General features: G+C 41.6%; 1 protein-coding gene and 1 non-coding gene across 3 annotated transcripts in view; one reads left to right on the plus strand and one right to left on the minus strand.

Moving 5' to 3' along the window:
• Galphas (G protein alpha s subunit) overlaps positions 1-18,108 on the minus strand; it is a 140,524-nt gene that overhangs the window by 16,026 nt on the left and 106,390 nt on the right. For both annotated transcript variants that reach the window (XM_080272773.1, XM_080272774.1), the window contains exons 6-7: positions 8,958-9,137; positions 268-466 (exon numbers count right to left, since the gene is read on the minus strand). In XM_080272773.1, the coding sequence (XP_080128899.1) occupies positions 268-466; positions 8,958-9,137 (379 nt within the window). The remainder of the gene's footprint in view (positions 1-267; positions 467-8,957; positions 9,138-18,108) is intronic.
• On the plus strand, positions 11,039-11,157 carry LOC145400305 (5S ribosomal RNA). Its single transcript, XR_013897412.1, has one exon. It is a non-coding gene; the product is annotated as a 5S ribosomal RNA (ribosomal RNA).

Genomic DNA, 18,108 nt, shown 5'->3' on the forward strand with positions numbered 1-18,108 from the left:
TTCAAACCTGGAATATTCTGAACTTCATCCCACATGTGATAACCATCCAAACACACAGTTTTAGATTCAATAAGTTGCTCTCACATCATCTATGGGTGTCACCAGCGGGCGAACAGCTATACTACCAAATGTCTACTTCAAAAAGGGTGCAGCCCTAGTCATATGCACACCCTTACTTCATCCTTTCATCTCTAACTCCCTTCTAAAAAAATAATCTTGATACTTCTATCCTGATAACAAAAACAAAAGCTACCTCTAGTGACTTACTAGAAACTCGTCCCTGATGAAATACTTGGCGCGTACAACTTCTGGGTCCTCCCCAGGTTCAGAATTGGCGTCCAGAGGTGTCTGGTACCGGGCAAAGTCAGAGAAATAGTCCTCCAGTTTACTCTTGCCAGCACAGATTTTCTCAGCTAGAAGGTCTTGTTTGTTTAGAAACAGGATGACACTTATTGTGCGTAGCCACCTGCAACACCATCAGAGATTAGACAGGTAAAAACAAACAAACAAACAATGAAACTGTTAACAGATTAATGTTTTCACTACTTTAATTCTTGCTGCCTTAAGACCATTTATTCAGCTTACCAGAGGCATTTGGAACTGGAAGGGTCTCACACAGCCTTGAAGGACACCTCCTCTTCTACAGGTCCCACCAAAATTGAAGAAAATCATTTTGTGGTACCCTAATTAGAATGTGAAATACAGTACAGCAACACCCAGGAAAGTCAGACTATATGGGGCTCTGGTCTTTTCTAACTCATCCAAATTCTGACTTATCATGACACTTTTCTGCTGGTCACTTCCTATCACAATCAAACATCATTAACTATCAGTCCATACATGGTATATACACTAATCCCCTGGTTACCGCACATACTTGGAACATGTGCGTAATATCGCAATAACAAATACAGAGAACTTGGGAAAATATCCTAACTGGTACCATGCACCCCATGTGCAAGCACAAATTTTTACAATTTAGACCCACTAAATACATACATACTGTTATGATTACCATAAACAGACAAAGGCATGGTTTGATTAAGAGAAAATGATGACAAGGGCACAATAAGGGAGAATACTTAACCTGTTGCTAGGTACACGTACCTCATCAAACCCTTGACCAGCCATTTGCCTTGCACCTTAATGTCGAATCAAGGTAAATGTATGGTTTAGTTTAAGCAGCGGTAAGACCTTACCAGTTCATTTTTTATTCTTCAAGATTGTTTTCCACATTTTTCTTATTATTAGTACTATGATGATAAATGATTGCCACAATGGCGGTAAACTATGTTTACAGTTTCCAACAGCACCAACGAGATAGACAGATGTCATCTTGTGGTGTGCTAAGTCATCTTGTGGTGTGCTAAAGACAAACAGAAGCCATCTTAGAATGCTACTTTTGGCATAAAATTACCCTTATCAGTGCTGATTTATCCACATCTAACCTAAATTTTCTTAACAATCCAAGCTGATGTGTTTACAGCCACATGATGTGCACTTTATCAAAAAAAAAAAAAAAAAAAAAAAAAAAAAAAAAAAAGTTTAGGATTTAAAAAAGGTCATGCTCTGGATTAGGCCCATGGGTGGTGCCAGGCAGAACAAACCTCGCCCGACAGCACCAATTTTATTGCTGTTACACACTGACTCGTTTCTGCCACTGAGTGTCAGTGCACAATTAAAGTCTAAGGTAATGATGCAAATGCTTTCAAGTTACATTCATCCATCCATCATTCAATCCTCTGTTGCCCCATGAGGAGCATAGGGGCCTGAGGCTAGACAAGTTGGTCCTGACATTTAAGATGAGAGTGACCAGCCTCACTCATCCCTGAGTGGCATTATGTTAGCAATAAATCCCAACCATCCCTTGGAAATAAATCTGCACCGGCTCAATCCGACTGGAGTGCCTTAATAATTACCCACTAAACCACCAGCTGCCATTATTTGGTTATGTGGATACCAACTATAGTAGTAAATGGTTTCCTGGTGTACAGGAAACCATTTGGCTTGTCGCTCAGTGTAGAGTCACCCATAGGCAAAAGGCAGAGGAAAGAATGAAGGAGAGAAAGTCAGAAGAGGGACTGTAAAGTCATTCATAGGTAGAAGGAAGAGGAAAGAATGAAGTTAAGAGAGACAGAAGAGGAGGGAAGATGAGAAGAATGGGCAGAGACCCAAAGCAGAACTACACTGAGTGAGTGGATGGTGAGCGCCCCCACCTACCACGTGTTCAAGTTATGCCCTCTGAAAACCCGTGATCTTGTGTCTAACCTTTCAAAGTTACTCAAGGTCAAGGGTCATGCTGCCAAATGAAAGGCAATATGAGACTTCCATTTTGGTAATAGTAAATATCTCTCTATTCAATGAGCTTCGAGTTATAGCCCCCTGAATATCAGTGACCATGAGTCTGACCTTTCAAGATCATTTATGGTCAAGGTCAAGGTACCAATTAACCCTCCTCAGGTACACCTGGGTTTGACAGACCCGGGCAATTATTTTGATGGTATAGTTCCGTAACTTATGGGTGCCTGGGATCCCTGTCCTCAATAGCTTCCTAATTATTTGTGCCCATGCAGGGTGTAGGGGGGTTACTTTCGTGTCTCTCTATGTTTTTGCAATGTATCACTCAGAATTGCACATTGGGTCTGTTAGACCCAGGTGTACCTGAGAAGGGGGGAAAATTTTTCACTGTGAGTTTACAAGTTGATTTTATGTTGTGTGGGATCCACCATGCCCATATTGAAGGTCCTCCATCCCACAAGTTGTGACACAAGTGCTAGGCTCATAATGTTCTTTGTTTTCATGTATGATGGGGAAAAAAAAAAAAAAAAAAAAATAGTTTGGCAACCTAATACATTGTAGGATATTCAGGAATTTATTACATAAAACATGCATGAAACTACAGCATTTTTTAAAAGCTGGGTCTGACAGACCCAGGTGTACCTAAGTTGTAAGTGAACTGTAGGTCTACCTGAGGAGGATTAAAAACCCATATGAGCTTTCCTATACGTTGATAATAGCAAATATCTATCTTCAACCAGTTTCAAGTTATCTATCTATCTATCTATTGCCAGACGCCTCAATCCCGTTTGGGGTGGCCACAAACAAATCACCTCCAAGTCGCCCTGTCCCCCGCCATTTCACTGCCCTGCTCCCAACTCACACCCCCCTCTCTCATATACCTCTCCACCCCATCCCTCCATCTCATCCTCGGCCTCCCCCTCCCTCTTACCCCCTCCACCTCACTCACATACACTCTTTTCATCAGTCTTTCACCCTCCATCCTCTCCACATGGCCAAACCACCTCAGTGTGTTCCTCATAACGCTTCCTATCACATCCACATCCACACCACAACGCTCCTTTATATCCTCATTCGTCAGCCTGTCTCTCCACGTAACTCCACAGGCTCCTCTTAAATAACTCATTTCCACTGCTCTCACTCTTGACTTGTGTCCTTCCAACAATGTCCAAGCTTCACTTCCGTATGTTAGAGTTGGTATCACAATACTGTCATGTAGTAGCTTTTTCACTTCCATGCTCACTTTCCTGTTTCTTATCACTGCTTTCAAAGAACCAGCAACCTATCTTCCCTGCTGTACCCTTTCAAGCACTTCACCCTCCAAACCTCCATCCCTACTCATCACACTACCCAAGTACTTAAACATACTCACATTTTCCAATTCCTCACCATCCAACCTCGCTGTACATTCACTAACTTCACCTCTATCAAAGACCATCACTTTACTCTTCCCTACATTCACCTTTAGATTCCGTTTCTTACACACTCTCTCAAACTCATCCACCAAGCCTTGCAGCTCCCCTTCGTCTTCACTCAAGTTATAGCCCCCTAAATATCCATGACCTTGAGTCTGACATACATTTTAAGAAAAGAAAGAGTAGGTAGATTATGTATGAGTGAAGGGGAAACAGTACCCAGATAGACTATTTCCTGGTCAGGAAGGCTGATAGGAGGTTGGTGAGGGATGGTAAAGTTATAGGGAGTGAGGAGTGTGTGCAACAACACAAGTTATTGATATGTGACATGGTGCTTAAGGAGCAGGTGATGAAAAATAGAACCTACGCACCTAGGAGGAAAATACAAAGTTAAAAAACGAAGCAGTAAGGGATTCCTTTTATAGCGAGATGATTAGATTGGTGGTTGAACACGGAGCCATTGACGGAAGTGTTAGTGAACAGTACAGAGCTCTCAAGAACAACCTCCTGAGAGTTACTGATTCAGTGTGTGGATGGACATGCCCCTCCCCCCCCACACATAAAGTAACTTGGTGGTGGGATAAGGGATAGAACCTGCAGTTAAGGAAAAAAGAAGACTTTTCCGGGAATGGCAAAGGGATGGTAACAAAGAGGAATGCTTGACTGCTCAGTGTAAGGCTAGAAAAGAGGTTTACAGTGTGGGATCTGAGTCCCAGAGACTTTTACTTGATAACCTAAAGTGTGGAAAGGAAGAATATGATATTTAAGGAGGCATATCAGATGAAGACAGAAAACAGGAATATCATAGGTGAGCAACGTGTGAAGAATGATGAAGGAAAAGTAGTGGTGAACAGCAGGGTTATTAACCACTACGAACTGGGCGACATTACATGCCAACACGACTTAGGTGGACAGAGACTGCCTGGAGTCGACATTTGTCGCAAGTGCATTCCCGCCATAGTTTGAGCTGACTCATGTTTGAGCTCGCCACCAAAGAGGAGGGAGAGACTCCTGCCAGCGCACGCAAGTGTGCTTCAGTCTGTCCCGTGACTTTGCCAGGAGCAGAATGATGCTCTCTGAAACCTCCTCCGATTCTGGTTGGAAGAAGTTCAGGGAGCTGTTGCCTCTCCTGGCACTGAGAGGGTTCTCCCTCCATGCTAAGGGATCTTTGTATGTAGTATGTGTTAGGAGTGTATGGTAGTGAGATGTGGGCAGTAAAGGAAGATGATATTCACAGGCTCAAATGTTCAGAAATGACAATGATTAGGTGGATGTGCGGTGCGTCCTTGAATGTGACGCTTGGAAGGGCTAGATTGATGATGGAGGAGTTGAGAAGTACGATGGGACTGGAATGTGTTGGTGTTGTGATGAGGAGAGGTAGACTGAGATGGTTTGGACATGTGGAGAGGATGGGGGATGATAACTGGGTGCAGAAAGTGAGAAGTGTTAACTTTAGGGGTAGGGTAGCGAGAGGAAGACCGAAAATGACCTAGGACAAGGTCACTGAGTGTGACCTCAGGGGTAAGGGAAGTGAATAGGGAAGCGGCCAGGGACTGAGGAGCTTGGAAAGCCAACATTAGGTGACCACGGCCAATACATGGAAGCACATTGGCGTCTTTAAAAACTAAACAAAGCAGAATAAAAATTATAAATGATTTAATGCAAATTTATCCATCCGCCCATCATCCAATCCTATGCTGCCCCATGAGGAGCGTAGGAGCCCAGGGCTAGGCAAGTTGGTCCTGACATTTAAGATGAGAGTGACCAGCCTCACTCATCCCTGAGTGGCATTATGTGAGCAATAAACCCCAAGCACCCCTTGGAGATAAACCTAGACAGGCTCAATCCGATTGGAGCACCTTAATTACCCACTAAACCACCACGTGCCACAATTTGGCTATATGATTACCACCCAGCGTAGTAAATGGTTTCCTGGTGTACAGGAAACCCATAGGCAGAAGGAAGAGGAAAGAGTGAAGGAATGAAAGAAGAGGGAGTGTAAAGTCACTCGTACACAGAAGGAAGAGGAAAGAATGAAGGAAAGGAAGCCAGAAGAGGAAGGAAGGAAGAGAGGAAAGCACAGACACCCAAAGCAGCACTACATCGAGCGAGTGGATAGCGAGTGCCCCCACCTACCACCTAACCTACCCTATTTCATCCCATGAACAAATTTTGTTCATCATATATACTTGGTCATAATTAGAAAAAAAAAAATTATTACAAAGTTAGCTGTTTATCAATTCTGAAGATTATGAATAATTAAATAATCCAATATGGCAGCCTAAGAGCATTATGAACTGTACTTACATTAAAAATATATTTCATTATGGAAGTTCAGTCATATGTGAAAAATCTAAAGAGTTCTGGACTCAATGGTTCCATGGAAAAGGAAGTTTTGCTATTTTAGTATTATTATTTTTTCCATCCATCCATCCATCATCCAATTCTACACTGCCCCATGAGAAGCGTAGGAGCCCGGGGATAGACAGTTGGTCCCGACATTCAAAAACCCAATATGACGGCCAAGCTTTTATCCACCATTCATCTCTGGTCAAATGTGCCAAAGTTCAAAACTCAGCACTTAATGGTTCCGGAGAAGATGAATTTTTATCATTTTTCTTTTAAATCTTGTATAATCCCATATGGAGGCCAAATGGCGATACGGATTTCAATCACATCAACAACTTTAGTTCACTAAGTCAGTCCAGTCAGATGGGCAAAATCTTAAAGTTCTGCACTGAGTGGTTCTTGTGAAACTTTTTTGATTTTTGAAAAATGAATATAGCTGCCAAACATGGCAGCCATCTAAAAAAATTTTGATGTCAAACAATGAGGCTCAGGGAGATATATAAGCTCACCAAACTTTGTCTGGATCAGATAAGCAATTTACAAGTTATATAATAAGAGGGGGGAGGAGGAGGAATATGGAGTCCATGCTCAGAAAGTTTGAACCCCTAATAACAATATCCGAAAACTGGCCCGTGACCATGATTGTGAATAAGCATTAAGGAAGAGGTGATGCAATACACAGATGATATTACAAAGGGTTGAAGCTGTTAAGACCAGAAAATGAAAGCAACTGAAAGGGTCTTTAAAAGCATAAAAAGTGAATATAAATGAAGTGCAGTTTGCTTTTATGCCAGGTTGAACCAAGAATGATGCAATACTCATTGTCCATTAGCTGCAAAAGAAGTACAGTATATCAGAAAGAACAGAGCTTTACTGTGTATTCGCAGACCTGGAGAAGGCAACTAATAGTGCCTACACTGGTGGTAAAATGGGCTACGAGAACACTTACACTGAATGGTTAGTCAGGTTGGTGATAAATCATGTAAAAGGGCAACTACATCTAAGACAGTAGGTGAATATGGAAGTGAGGAATTCTCAAATCAGTGTTGGGGTACATCAGGGTTCCATGCTGAAAACACTGCTCTTTATCATAGCACTTGAGGCACTGCAAAGAGAATTCAGACCAGGACTACCTTGGGAACTTTAGGCCCAATTCACACTAGAGGGACAGTCGCGCTCCGCTCTCGCTTTGCTCACAGTCCAGTCAAATATCATTCCATGCATTTCAGTGGAAGCATTCACACTGGCAGTAACGGTCAAGGAACACTCCGCTCTTGCTCCACTCACAATCCATTCAAAAGATATTTTAACCAGAGTGAGAGTGGACCGTGAGTGGAGCGAACCGACAGTGTGAACACCCGCCATGGTCTCGCTCCGCTCCAGTCTTGATTCATCCCTTGGAATGATGTGTTTTCCTTTTTCAGGTCATCCTCAATTTTTGACAGTATTTTTTCAGATGTTCCAATGTTCATTCTAAAATAGCTGTGAAATTTACTTTCATCATCAATTAGATGAGGAAACAGTATATGGAATTCCCCTTCACTTTTCCAATCTTGCAAGACTGGATGAACCCAAACTCACTTTCTTTTCCGACTTTTTTTTTTTTTTTTTTCTCTCCTTTCTTTTTCTTCATCCACTGCAATGGCAATCATTGCCAACTTGGCTCGTGAAAAGTCACACATCCTCTGCCAATGGTGGTGGCACTTCTACTGTTGAGGGAGACGGGATGACGGGACCGTGAGCGAAGCGAGGGCGGACCGAACGTGTGAATGCACCAGGACCGTGAGTGGTGCAAGATTGGAGCGTGACCGTCCTTATAATGTGAATACGGCCTTATTCTACTATGCTGACTGTTTTGTTTGCGAAAAGCAGGCAGAATGCTTGATAAAAGTTTGGCTGGTGGATGGATGGGATTCATTACTAGTAAACATGAAAGTCGTCATTAGCTTGTGTGAGAGCACTGTCAGGGAACAATATTTATGGCTATGTGCATTGTGCAAAAAAGGAGTTGGGAAGAATTCTTTTCGTGTACAACTTGTAATAAATGGGTTCACAATACTGTAGATGCAGTGGGTCTGGAGGATGACTACAAGACATGAAAATTTTTCATTGTGCTGTGTGCTGGGATGTTCTCGCTACTGATAACAGAGTAGATAGTGTTGTTTGGGATGAGAGCCACCTGAGTGTGTGTTCCGCTTTCTGGGAGACATTCTGAGTGAAGGAGGAGGAGCAAAGGCTAGTTCCAGTGCTAGAATAATATATGGGAAACTGTTGTCCTGATATAAGGGGATTTCCTTTTGAGTAAAAGATGTTCATTCATTCACTGCCAGACGCCATGTATCCCAGACGGGGTGGCCAATGGCTTAGAGTTAATTGTTTTACAGGGAGGGGCACTAATCCTCCACCAACCCCACTTGACACGTAGGGATGCCAACAGCATCTGGTGTTCCCAGGCGGTCACCCATCCAAGTACTAACCAGACCCAACGTTGCTTACTCTAACAAAATATGCCTGTGAAGTGAAATGTTGTATGCAGTGCAGCTTTGCCAATGAAAGATGAGGATATAAGAATATATGTAGATTGCAATGCATTGAAATATGAATGATGAGATGGATGAGCAAGGCAGTACTGAATGACAGAACTGAGAACTGTGTGTCAGGAGAAAGAGTGTCGGTGCAAGTTAAGCAGTTTAAGATGGTTTGGAGAGGTCAAGAGGGGGAGGGGTGACTGACTGAGGGGATCACTGTTGTGTGTGAAGAGAAGAATGCCCAGAGGTAGATTGAGTAGAACATGGAATAAGGTCCTGTGTGGGGATATGAGTCTGAGATGGGAAATGGCTCTAGACTGTGACTCATGGAGACTTGCCATCAAGTGTGAAGTTTTGCCATACTAACCTGTTATTCCATATACTTCTGAAGAGATCTAAGGATTCTCTTAGCCTGTTTTGACTTGGATCTTCTCGCAAAACCATGTTGTAGGAGGAGCAGGCTGTGACAAATATGATGGCTGTGACGTCATTGAAACACTGGATCCATTTCCTTCGTTCATCTCGCTGTCCTCCCACATCAAACATACTGCAAAAACATGGCCAACAATACATTATGCAGGGGAAAAAAAAAAAAAAATCAAAGATGCAATTTAAATTATAATCCTGATCCTTATGAGGACGGATCCACATACTGTACACACTTTTCTGTCTCATTATACCCTGCCACCATTCTCTTGCCCAACAAGGTCAAAATGGCTCAAAAAGGTAGCTGTTACTCTCAGAGAGAGAGAGAGAGAGAGAGAGAGAGAGAGAGAGAGAAACACACACACATATGGCCTGTGGGTGCTTCAACTTTTGTTCTTGTGTCATGGTCATGGTTCGAGCTTAACACCTCGGGATGAGATAGCATTGGCAATGCTGGGTGGTACTCACAGAAGTGACGTCAAGGGTACTTCACATACGCACTCGACCCTCCATTTCCCGCACCCTCCTTTCCCGGTTTTCGGATTTCCCGGACATGGGCTGAGGCCGGACAATATTATCAAATGCCAGACAAATGCCCATACAAGTCCGGGATTCTCAACAAAAGTCCAGCCATTATTCTCTCATATAAAACTATAAGCAGTCTGCTGCACAACACAATATAATTTTAACAAGGTTTTGACACGATAAAGGCCATCTGTAACACACACAAGAAGATATTTTCATATATGAAAAGCATCTTTGCCATCAACCTGCTTCACCCCAACAGTTCCTTCTAACTAGTGACAATATCCCATTTGCCTATTACCTTTCTCAAATGCCACTATAAATAGTTTATTGCATATCACAGTAAAATTTAAAGAATGCTTGAACACAATAAAATTCATAGGTAATAAAATATATAAGTAATCCCTCTAATATCCGAACGCCCAATATCCGAACATCCCCACTAACCGGACATAATCATCCTGGGATCCAATATTCCCAAAATGGGCCAAAAACCGCAAAAAATTCGAAAAAAATCTGACTTTTCTCCCTCCCGCAATTTGAAATTGCCACGTGGCGCCGAACAGCTGTTACACCATGGTCCCTTCACCCCTTCCTTCCTCCCCCTCCCCCCTCCCCTGTCAGGGTTGCCATTTGGTATTTTTCATTACCAAGTGTGGGCCAATTTGGTAATGAAAAATTCGTTTGGTAATGAATCAGAATAATGCATTACCAAATGGATTTTTCACATGTATGAGGATACACAGGATGGAGATGGTGAATTGTTTGCTCTCTCTGATTATTCTGCTACCCTACATAGCGTGAAAATAATCAACATGGTGTTAATTATAAGGAAAGTGATTACACGTATTTCCACTTGTATATATAATTAGTGAAGAATAAATGCCAGCTTTACGAATTTGGTAATGAGAAGTTAAATTTGGTAATGAAAGTTGAGGAGATTGGTAATGTGGCCGTTGCGATCTGGCAACTCTGTTACTCCGCCATCATCAACAGTCACAGCCTAACTCCGATTGAGAGCAGATGCTTATAGCAGTGCAAGCCAAAGGTGCTTGTTTTTTGTGAATAAACAGTGAATAAATTGCAATACCTCGCCACTAGAACACACGGGAATTTACAGTGTTGTGCAGTGTTAAGAAATTAAAATTAGAGTGCAAAGATTAACTGTGGACTGCAAACTGGCGGTTCAAACCAGTCCAGAAGCCAGGGACTTGTAAGTACCCAGAATGTTTAATATTGTATAAACTCACCTCTAAAACCTCATTTTATGATTCTTTTGCATTTATTTCAGTCTTTTATGTCCCTTATTGGTGTGATTTGGGTCTTAAATAGGTGCAATGCATGTCCAGAGGAAGTTGTATAGGTGTTTATCTGAGTTAGGGTCGTAAGTACAAGTCCAGGAGGCTGGGGCCCAATATCCAGAGAGGATCACTATCCGGACATGCCTTTGGCTCTATTACGTCAGATATTGGAGGGATTACTGAATATATATATATATATAACGGCCATACCACGTTGAGTACACCGCTTCCCGTCTGATCAGCGAAGTTAAGCAACGTTGGGTCTGGTTAGTACTTGGATGGGTGACCGCCTGGGAACACCAGATGCTGTTGGCATCCCTACGTGTCAAGTGGGGTTGGTGGAGGATTAGTGCCCCTCCCCGTAAAACAATTAACTCTAAGCCCTTGGCCACCCCGTCAGGGATACATGGCGTCTGGCAATGAATGAAAAATGAAATATATATATATATATATATATATATATATTCTTACGGACAATGTCAACGGGATCCATTCCTACTCACTTAGCTCATGCGACTCGGTGCGACTAAATACCAAACCAGCACTCTTCACTGGAAAATATTTTAATTTTTTTTGCCACAGTGGCTCATAGACACCTAATTATCTGAAATCCGCTAAAAAAAATTGTACTTAACCCCTCAATGCAGATGCTGCACGATCGTGCTTTTGTGTAATTTGACACGCCAGCCTATCCCGCACGATTGGTAAAGACACACAAATAACTGGGGGAGGGTAACTCTGCCTCTTTGGTGATGTATATGGAATCAGACCAATGAGAGCTAGAGTGTGTGGGGTGGTATGGCATGATTGGCCCCCTAAGGTGGGGGAGAAGGAACCCTCCCCACCACCGTCACTTTACCTCCCTCAGCCCCACTGCGTCATCTCCACATTGTCCCCTCCCAACCAACCATACCCCAACATACCCCCTGCAGCAGTGTGTGTGCATAGCAACCCTTTTTCCCTCTCCCTCCTCCCCTATCCCTCCATCCTCCTCCCCCCTCCAGCCATACACACTCCACCTCCACTTTTTGCCTGGCTTGTTTTGTTGCTATGGGCATATGTCACACTGACAGCATATCCTACCAACATTAGTTATGTATATATAATTATTGACCATAAATAATGCATTTTCTGTACCTTTCCTATTTTCGCCCATGGGGGATTGGTAACTTTTTTGCATCTTTGATGGGCGATTGTGTGATAACTATTTGGTCAATCTGGCTGAAACATACAGTTTCAGGTAAGTAAATTCAGTCTCTTGAAATGTGGAAGAAAAATTTTTACCTTGGTGAAAGTAAAAAAAAAAAATCGACCCTGTTTTGCAGCTGGAGGGACAGACTTGCTGAGTGAATTGTGTACTTTAGGGGTTAATTAAAAAATTAGGTTTCAGAGTTAAAATGCGCCAATGTTGGCAGATATTTTCCTTTCAGATCGTCAGCACGCCTTGACAGACTTCTATATTGCATTAATATTTGAGTACAAAAAAATATATCTGCATTGTAAATCGATATTTATCCAAAACAAAAGTTTGTCAAGGTGAGTTGTTATGCTCGAGGCAAAACATTTCTGCTAACTTTAAGAAATTTTTGCTCTGAATCCTAATTTTCTATTAACCCTTTAACCGCGGGCATTGTTTTGCCCCGACTGGCCTCTCCCGTGGGGGTTCCAGCCAAAATGTAAACAAACTTTAAACCTTTATAACTCTGCACAGAATAAATCTAGAGCGAAAAATAAGGTACCATTAGAAAGTACTAACCTTCGGCTTTGCAATGATGTAGGTTTCATGATTTCGTTGACTATCACTGGATGGGCAGTGCCATTAGAAGTGAGCGATCTAAAATCACTATTTTTCGCTCACACACCATTACCTTTGCTCACACACCATTACCAAATGCCAACCTCATTCTGATAATAATATTATAAACATATATGAACACTGCACATACGATAAACACCCACTCTGTGTTCACTGAGGCAGGTAAAGGGCACTGTAATTGCCCGCACTTCAATGCCACATCAGCGGTGTTGTAATCACTATTTTTCGTTCACACACCATTACCAAATGCCAACCTCATTCTGATAATAATACTATAAACATATATGAACACTGCACATACGATAAACACCCACTCTGTGTTCACTGAGGCAGGTAAAAGGCACTGTAATTGCCTGCACTTCACTGCCATATCAGCGGTGTTGTAATCACTACTTTTCGCTCACACACCATTACCAAATGCCAACCTCATTCTGATACTAATACTATAAACATATATGAACACTGCACATACGATAAACACCCACTCTGTGTTCACTGAGGCAGGTAAAGGCACTGTAATTGCCGGCACTTCACTGCCACATCAGCAGTGTTGTCACTCACACAGCTGGACAGATACTGATGCGTGTTTGGTCCGGGGTGGGGTGGGGGGCCCAGGAGGTGGGAGGTGGGGGCCCCGGGGGGGGGGGGAGGTGGGGGTCGGCTGGAGTGAAAGAACTTAATAGCTACTCTCCCTCGAAACAACTGGCGCACAGAAAAAACGCGCGGTATTCAAAATATTCACAAACATCCGAGAATGACACCCGCGGTTTGGTCCAGTTTTTGCAATGTCATTCTGGGATGACACCCGCGGTTAAAGGGTTAATAATTAAATTAAGAGCAAATTTTTGACTGAATTTCAAATAATTAGGTGTGCAAACCCATATGGTAATAAAGATTAAAATATTTTCCAATTAAAATTGCCGATTCAGTTCAAGATCGAGATCACATTCGATGACTGCATGTTTGTATCTCGGTCAGCTGATGAGTGGTTGGCTAATGTTAGCAGATATCGCCTTGACAGACTTCTGTTTTGCATAAATATTTATTTTGAGTACAAAAAAAAATGTATCTGTATTGTAAACTGCTATTTATACAAAAGTCCTTCATGGCGTGTTGTTAGGCTAGAGGCAAATCACTTCTGTTAACTTTAAGAAATTTTCGTTCTGAATCCTGATTTTCTATTAATAATTAAATTAACCACAAACTTTTGACTGAATTTCAAATAATTAGTTGTGCAAACCTATATGGTGATAAAGATTAAAATATTTTCCAATTAAAACTGCTGATTCGGTCCAAGATCAAGATCACATTCAATGACTGTGTGTTTGTATCTCGGTCAGCTGATGAGTGGTTGGCTCACCTTGTCATGTTCCATTCCTTGTTCATTTTCCTCTTTTTCCTCTGCTTTCTGATCTTTTTCTATCATACCCTCCACATTCTCGTCACCAACTGTCTAAACAACTATTCTTAGGGTTGTAACTTGCAAAGTACTGCTATTGCGTCAGTTATTATGAGTGTTAATTTGTCAGTGTTATTTTATGTACTGTGTATGTTAGTTATGTTGGTATAGGTAGCCTACATTCCAGAATGCTCTAGAATATCGGAATAATTGCCGGACAATATTGGAGAATTTGGACAAAGTATGGTAATAGTCCGGGGAATGGTATGTGGGGCTGGTCTTTTGTGATTCCCGGACTTTTGGGGTTCCCGGACTGGTCTCCCCTCCTTTTAGTCCAGGAAAACGAGGGCAGAATGTACTTCATCCAAGTGAAGTGATCCTGCCTATTCCTTTGAATCATCAGCTACCATATTTAGCTTTCTCACACCCATTCACCACATTTAATTATAGTAAAATATTTCCAGGAAGGAGCTGACAATATACCGTATTTCGCGGCATATAAGACGCACTTTTTTGTCTCAAAGTTACCTTAAAATATCCCCATGCGTCCTGCACGTTAGACTAAGGCAGGTTAGTTAGGCTTCACTGAGAAGAAACTCTTATAAAGATGATCATCTCAATGCTTAGCAACCACAGGTGTTTTCTACAGTATGCAGACTTGATTTTATTTTTAAAAATAATATACACTAGTGTGTACTGTATATGCAGCAGATTTAAAAAACACCCGAGATCAGAAACACATAAAACTTTCGCGGGTTTGTTTACAGCTCAACTGGCTAACATCGTGAAGATATTTAGCGGTTTAGCAATTTAACAGTTTAGCATCTGCACTATTCCAACAAGCTAACGTACATGATCACTGGTGAACTGTCTGCTAACCTTCTGAAAGGCAATCATGACCACTTTGCTTGCCATCCATTCACTAACGAGCAAAGCAATCATACTGGAGAGATGCTGGCTAGTGAAACTGCCAAGTCATCAAAACAGACTTTCGTCACGTATGGAAATACAGTAACCCTAATTAGGTCAGTTACTTTTGTGACATTTTGTGAGTGTATATATGCAGCAGATATTAAAACACGCAAGTTCAAAAACACAAAGCATTCACGGTTTGTTTTCAGCTCAACTGGCCAATACCGTCAAGGGGTTTAGCGGTTTAGCAACTTAGCAGTTTAGTGTCTAGCGTACACCCTACTCTAGCAAGCTAACGTGCTCACTGGTGAACTGTCTGCTAACCTTCTGAAAGGCAATCATGACCACTTTGCATGCCATCCATTCACTAACTAGCAAAGCAATCATGCTGGAGAGATGCTGGCTAGTGAAACTGCTAAGTCATCAAAACAGACTTTCGTCACGTATGGAAATTCAGTAACCCTAATTAGGTCAGTTACTTTTGTGACATTTTGTGAGTGTATATATGCAGCAGATATTAAAACATGCAAGTTCAAGAACACTAAGCATTCATGGGATTGTTTTCAGCTCGACTGGCCAATACCGTCAAGGGGTTTAGCGGTTTAGCAACTTAGCAGTTTAGTGTCTAGCGTACACCCTACTCTAGCAAGCTAACGAAGTTACAGCTTCACTTTTTCAGCCAAGTGAAGTACTTTAGCAATATCTATGCAACTCAGGGCACACCCAATTACAGTATTTTGTTATGAAAATAGGATAAAATTCACTGAGTAGCATAACTGATGCAATATCTGAAATAGCGTGCCTGACGGGCATTCGTATCAGCGTCCGCCATTTCTGCTGTATTCTTAGCAGACGAAGCGATCAGAATGATTGACAACGTTCACTCTCTGCATCTCTGCTGCCTAAGCAAAGCTCTCATGATCGGCAATGGGGATCATTTAGGCCGTAACGTCCAAATTTGTTAGGTTAGGTTAGGTTGTAAAATCTTTTGCCATTTTGGACGTTACAGCCGAAACGACCAGAATCCTAAGGTGTAGGTGAGAGTTTAGTGTGGGTGTAGTTAAGGAAGTAGAAATGGGAAGAGTCAGGCTAGGGAACTGATAATCCGCTTATTATAATCCCTTCAGCCCAGCAATGTATTTTATAGGGTAGTTTGATGCTGCCTAAGCAAAGCTCTCATGATCGCCAATGGGGATCATTTAGGCCGTAACGTCCAAATTTGTTAGGTTAGGTTAGGTTGTAAAATCTTTTGCCATTTTGGACGTTACGGCCGAAACGACCAGAATCCTAAGGTGTAGGTGAGAGTTTGGTGTGGGTGTAGTTAAGGAAGTAGAAATGGGAAGAGTCAGGCTAGGGAACTGATAATCCGCTTATTATAATCCCTTCAGCCCAGCAATGTATTTTATAGGGTAGTTTATTCATGCTCGCCATATGATTTTATTCAGTTCAGGAAACATGTACTGAGGAGGTTAATGTGGGCTGTATCAAATGCCCCAAGTCTGAATATCGCCTGTGCTCAGTTAAAACGATTGCCAAGTTAAAATCGCATGAAGTGTGGTATAAGCAATTCAATGGATGGTACTGAGGACCATTTACTGTATGAAAGTGACAGTGAAACAGTGATGATGACTGTGGTGATGACTTCCAGTGATGCTTCAGGACTCGGGGGAAGTAGTGATGAATTCTCAGGATTTGAAGACGAGTGAAATTTTCACCATGTCAGTAATATGAAGTGAATATAGGTTTTAGGTGATCATGACAGATGCAATCATGGAAAATTTAGGATCAATGGTGCTGTACACCTTTAGTCTTGCACTGACGATGTTTGGATGAATAAATTGTTTGAGATGTTTCATGTCCTTAAGTGATGATATTTATATTGAACAACCAAATACATTTTGATGTTTTTGGCATATAATAAAGCCACTGGGTACTCCAAAACGGACTGATGTAAATGTTTCAGAGGTGAGCGAATGTTGCATGTGGTGTGTACATGTGTGCATGTGTGTACCATAGCGACTAGGAGGCAGCAGTGTTAAGACCAAAAATGGATGTTTTCACAGTACTCGAATGTTTTGAGATGGATATCTGTTTTTAGCAAATTCTGGTAAGAGAAATATGCATTTTTAATTGTTGATGCTGCAAGGAAAACAGCTGACAGTAAGGGAGTGATACTGGGAGAAGAGGGTTGAGCCAGTTGTCTAGCGCTTGGGATGCAGCAGTGTTGCTAAGAGATAGTTTCACCATTCTCGACATGTTTTGAGATGAATGTCTGTTTTTAGTAAATTGTGATCAGTGAAGAACGTATTTTTAACTGTTGATGCTGCAAGGGAAACATCGCTGACAGTGAGGAAGTGATACTGAGAGGAAGGGGTAGAGACTGCTGTCTAGCGACTGGGAGGCAGCAGTGTTACTAAGGTGTAACAATGGATGTTTTCACCATAGTATGTTTTGAAATGAATGTTTATAGTAAATTATGATCAGTGAAGCATACATTTTTAATTGTTGATGCTGCAAGGCAAACATAGCTGACAGTGAAGGAGTGATACTGAGAGAAGAGAGTAAAAACAGCTGTCTATCCTGTTCCCAAGCAGCCTTGCTATATTGAACTTTGGTTGTAAAACATTGTAATTTGTGTATTTACAAGTGCTACCTTTTTATATTATTTGTGGAGGTAATTACAGGTTAGTTAGAGTGCATGATTAATGATGGTAGTCGTCTGATATTGTGCTTGAGTCAAGGCAATGTGAGGAAATTCCGTAACAGGTGTGGAATATGACGGGGTTCTTTTAGGATAAATGAACTGATGTGAATATTCATTGTATTTTATGTTTTCGTCAGTGAATGAAAGAATAGAGTTTATTGACTTCATTTGTGGTTTTAAATACATAAAATATTAAAAACAGTGTTTATATCAGTTTACTGATACATATTTATCAACAAAGTTGAGATGGCCTCGTGGTTTGAAGTCACGTTTTGTTAAGACGGGGTTTTGTTTTCTCTTTTCCTGTATCATTCTTTGTACATAAAAGAAGAAACCAAAGGCTGATGATCAGCAATGAATAGATTCTGAAAGGTGAGTGTGTATCTGTGTGGTAATGGCTCTTATCAAGAAACCTTACTGCAGTCTTGGTTGGGG

Source organism: Coenobita brevimanus, chromosome 51 (assembly GCF_032717465.1).
Source record: "Coenobita brevimanus isolate Jiangsu-jjx chromosome 51, ASM3271746v2, whole genome shotgun sequence".
Lineage (NCBI taxonomy): Eukaryota > Metazoa > Arthropoda > Malacostraca > Decapoda > Coenobitidae > Coenobita > Coenobita brevimanus.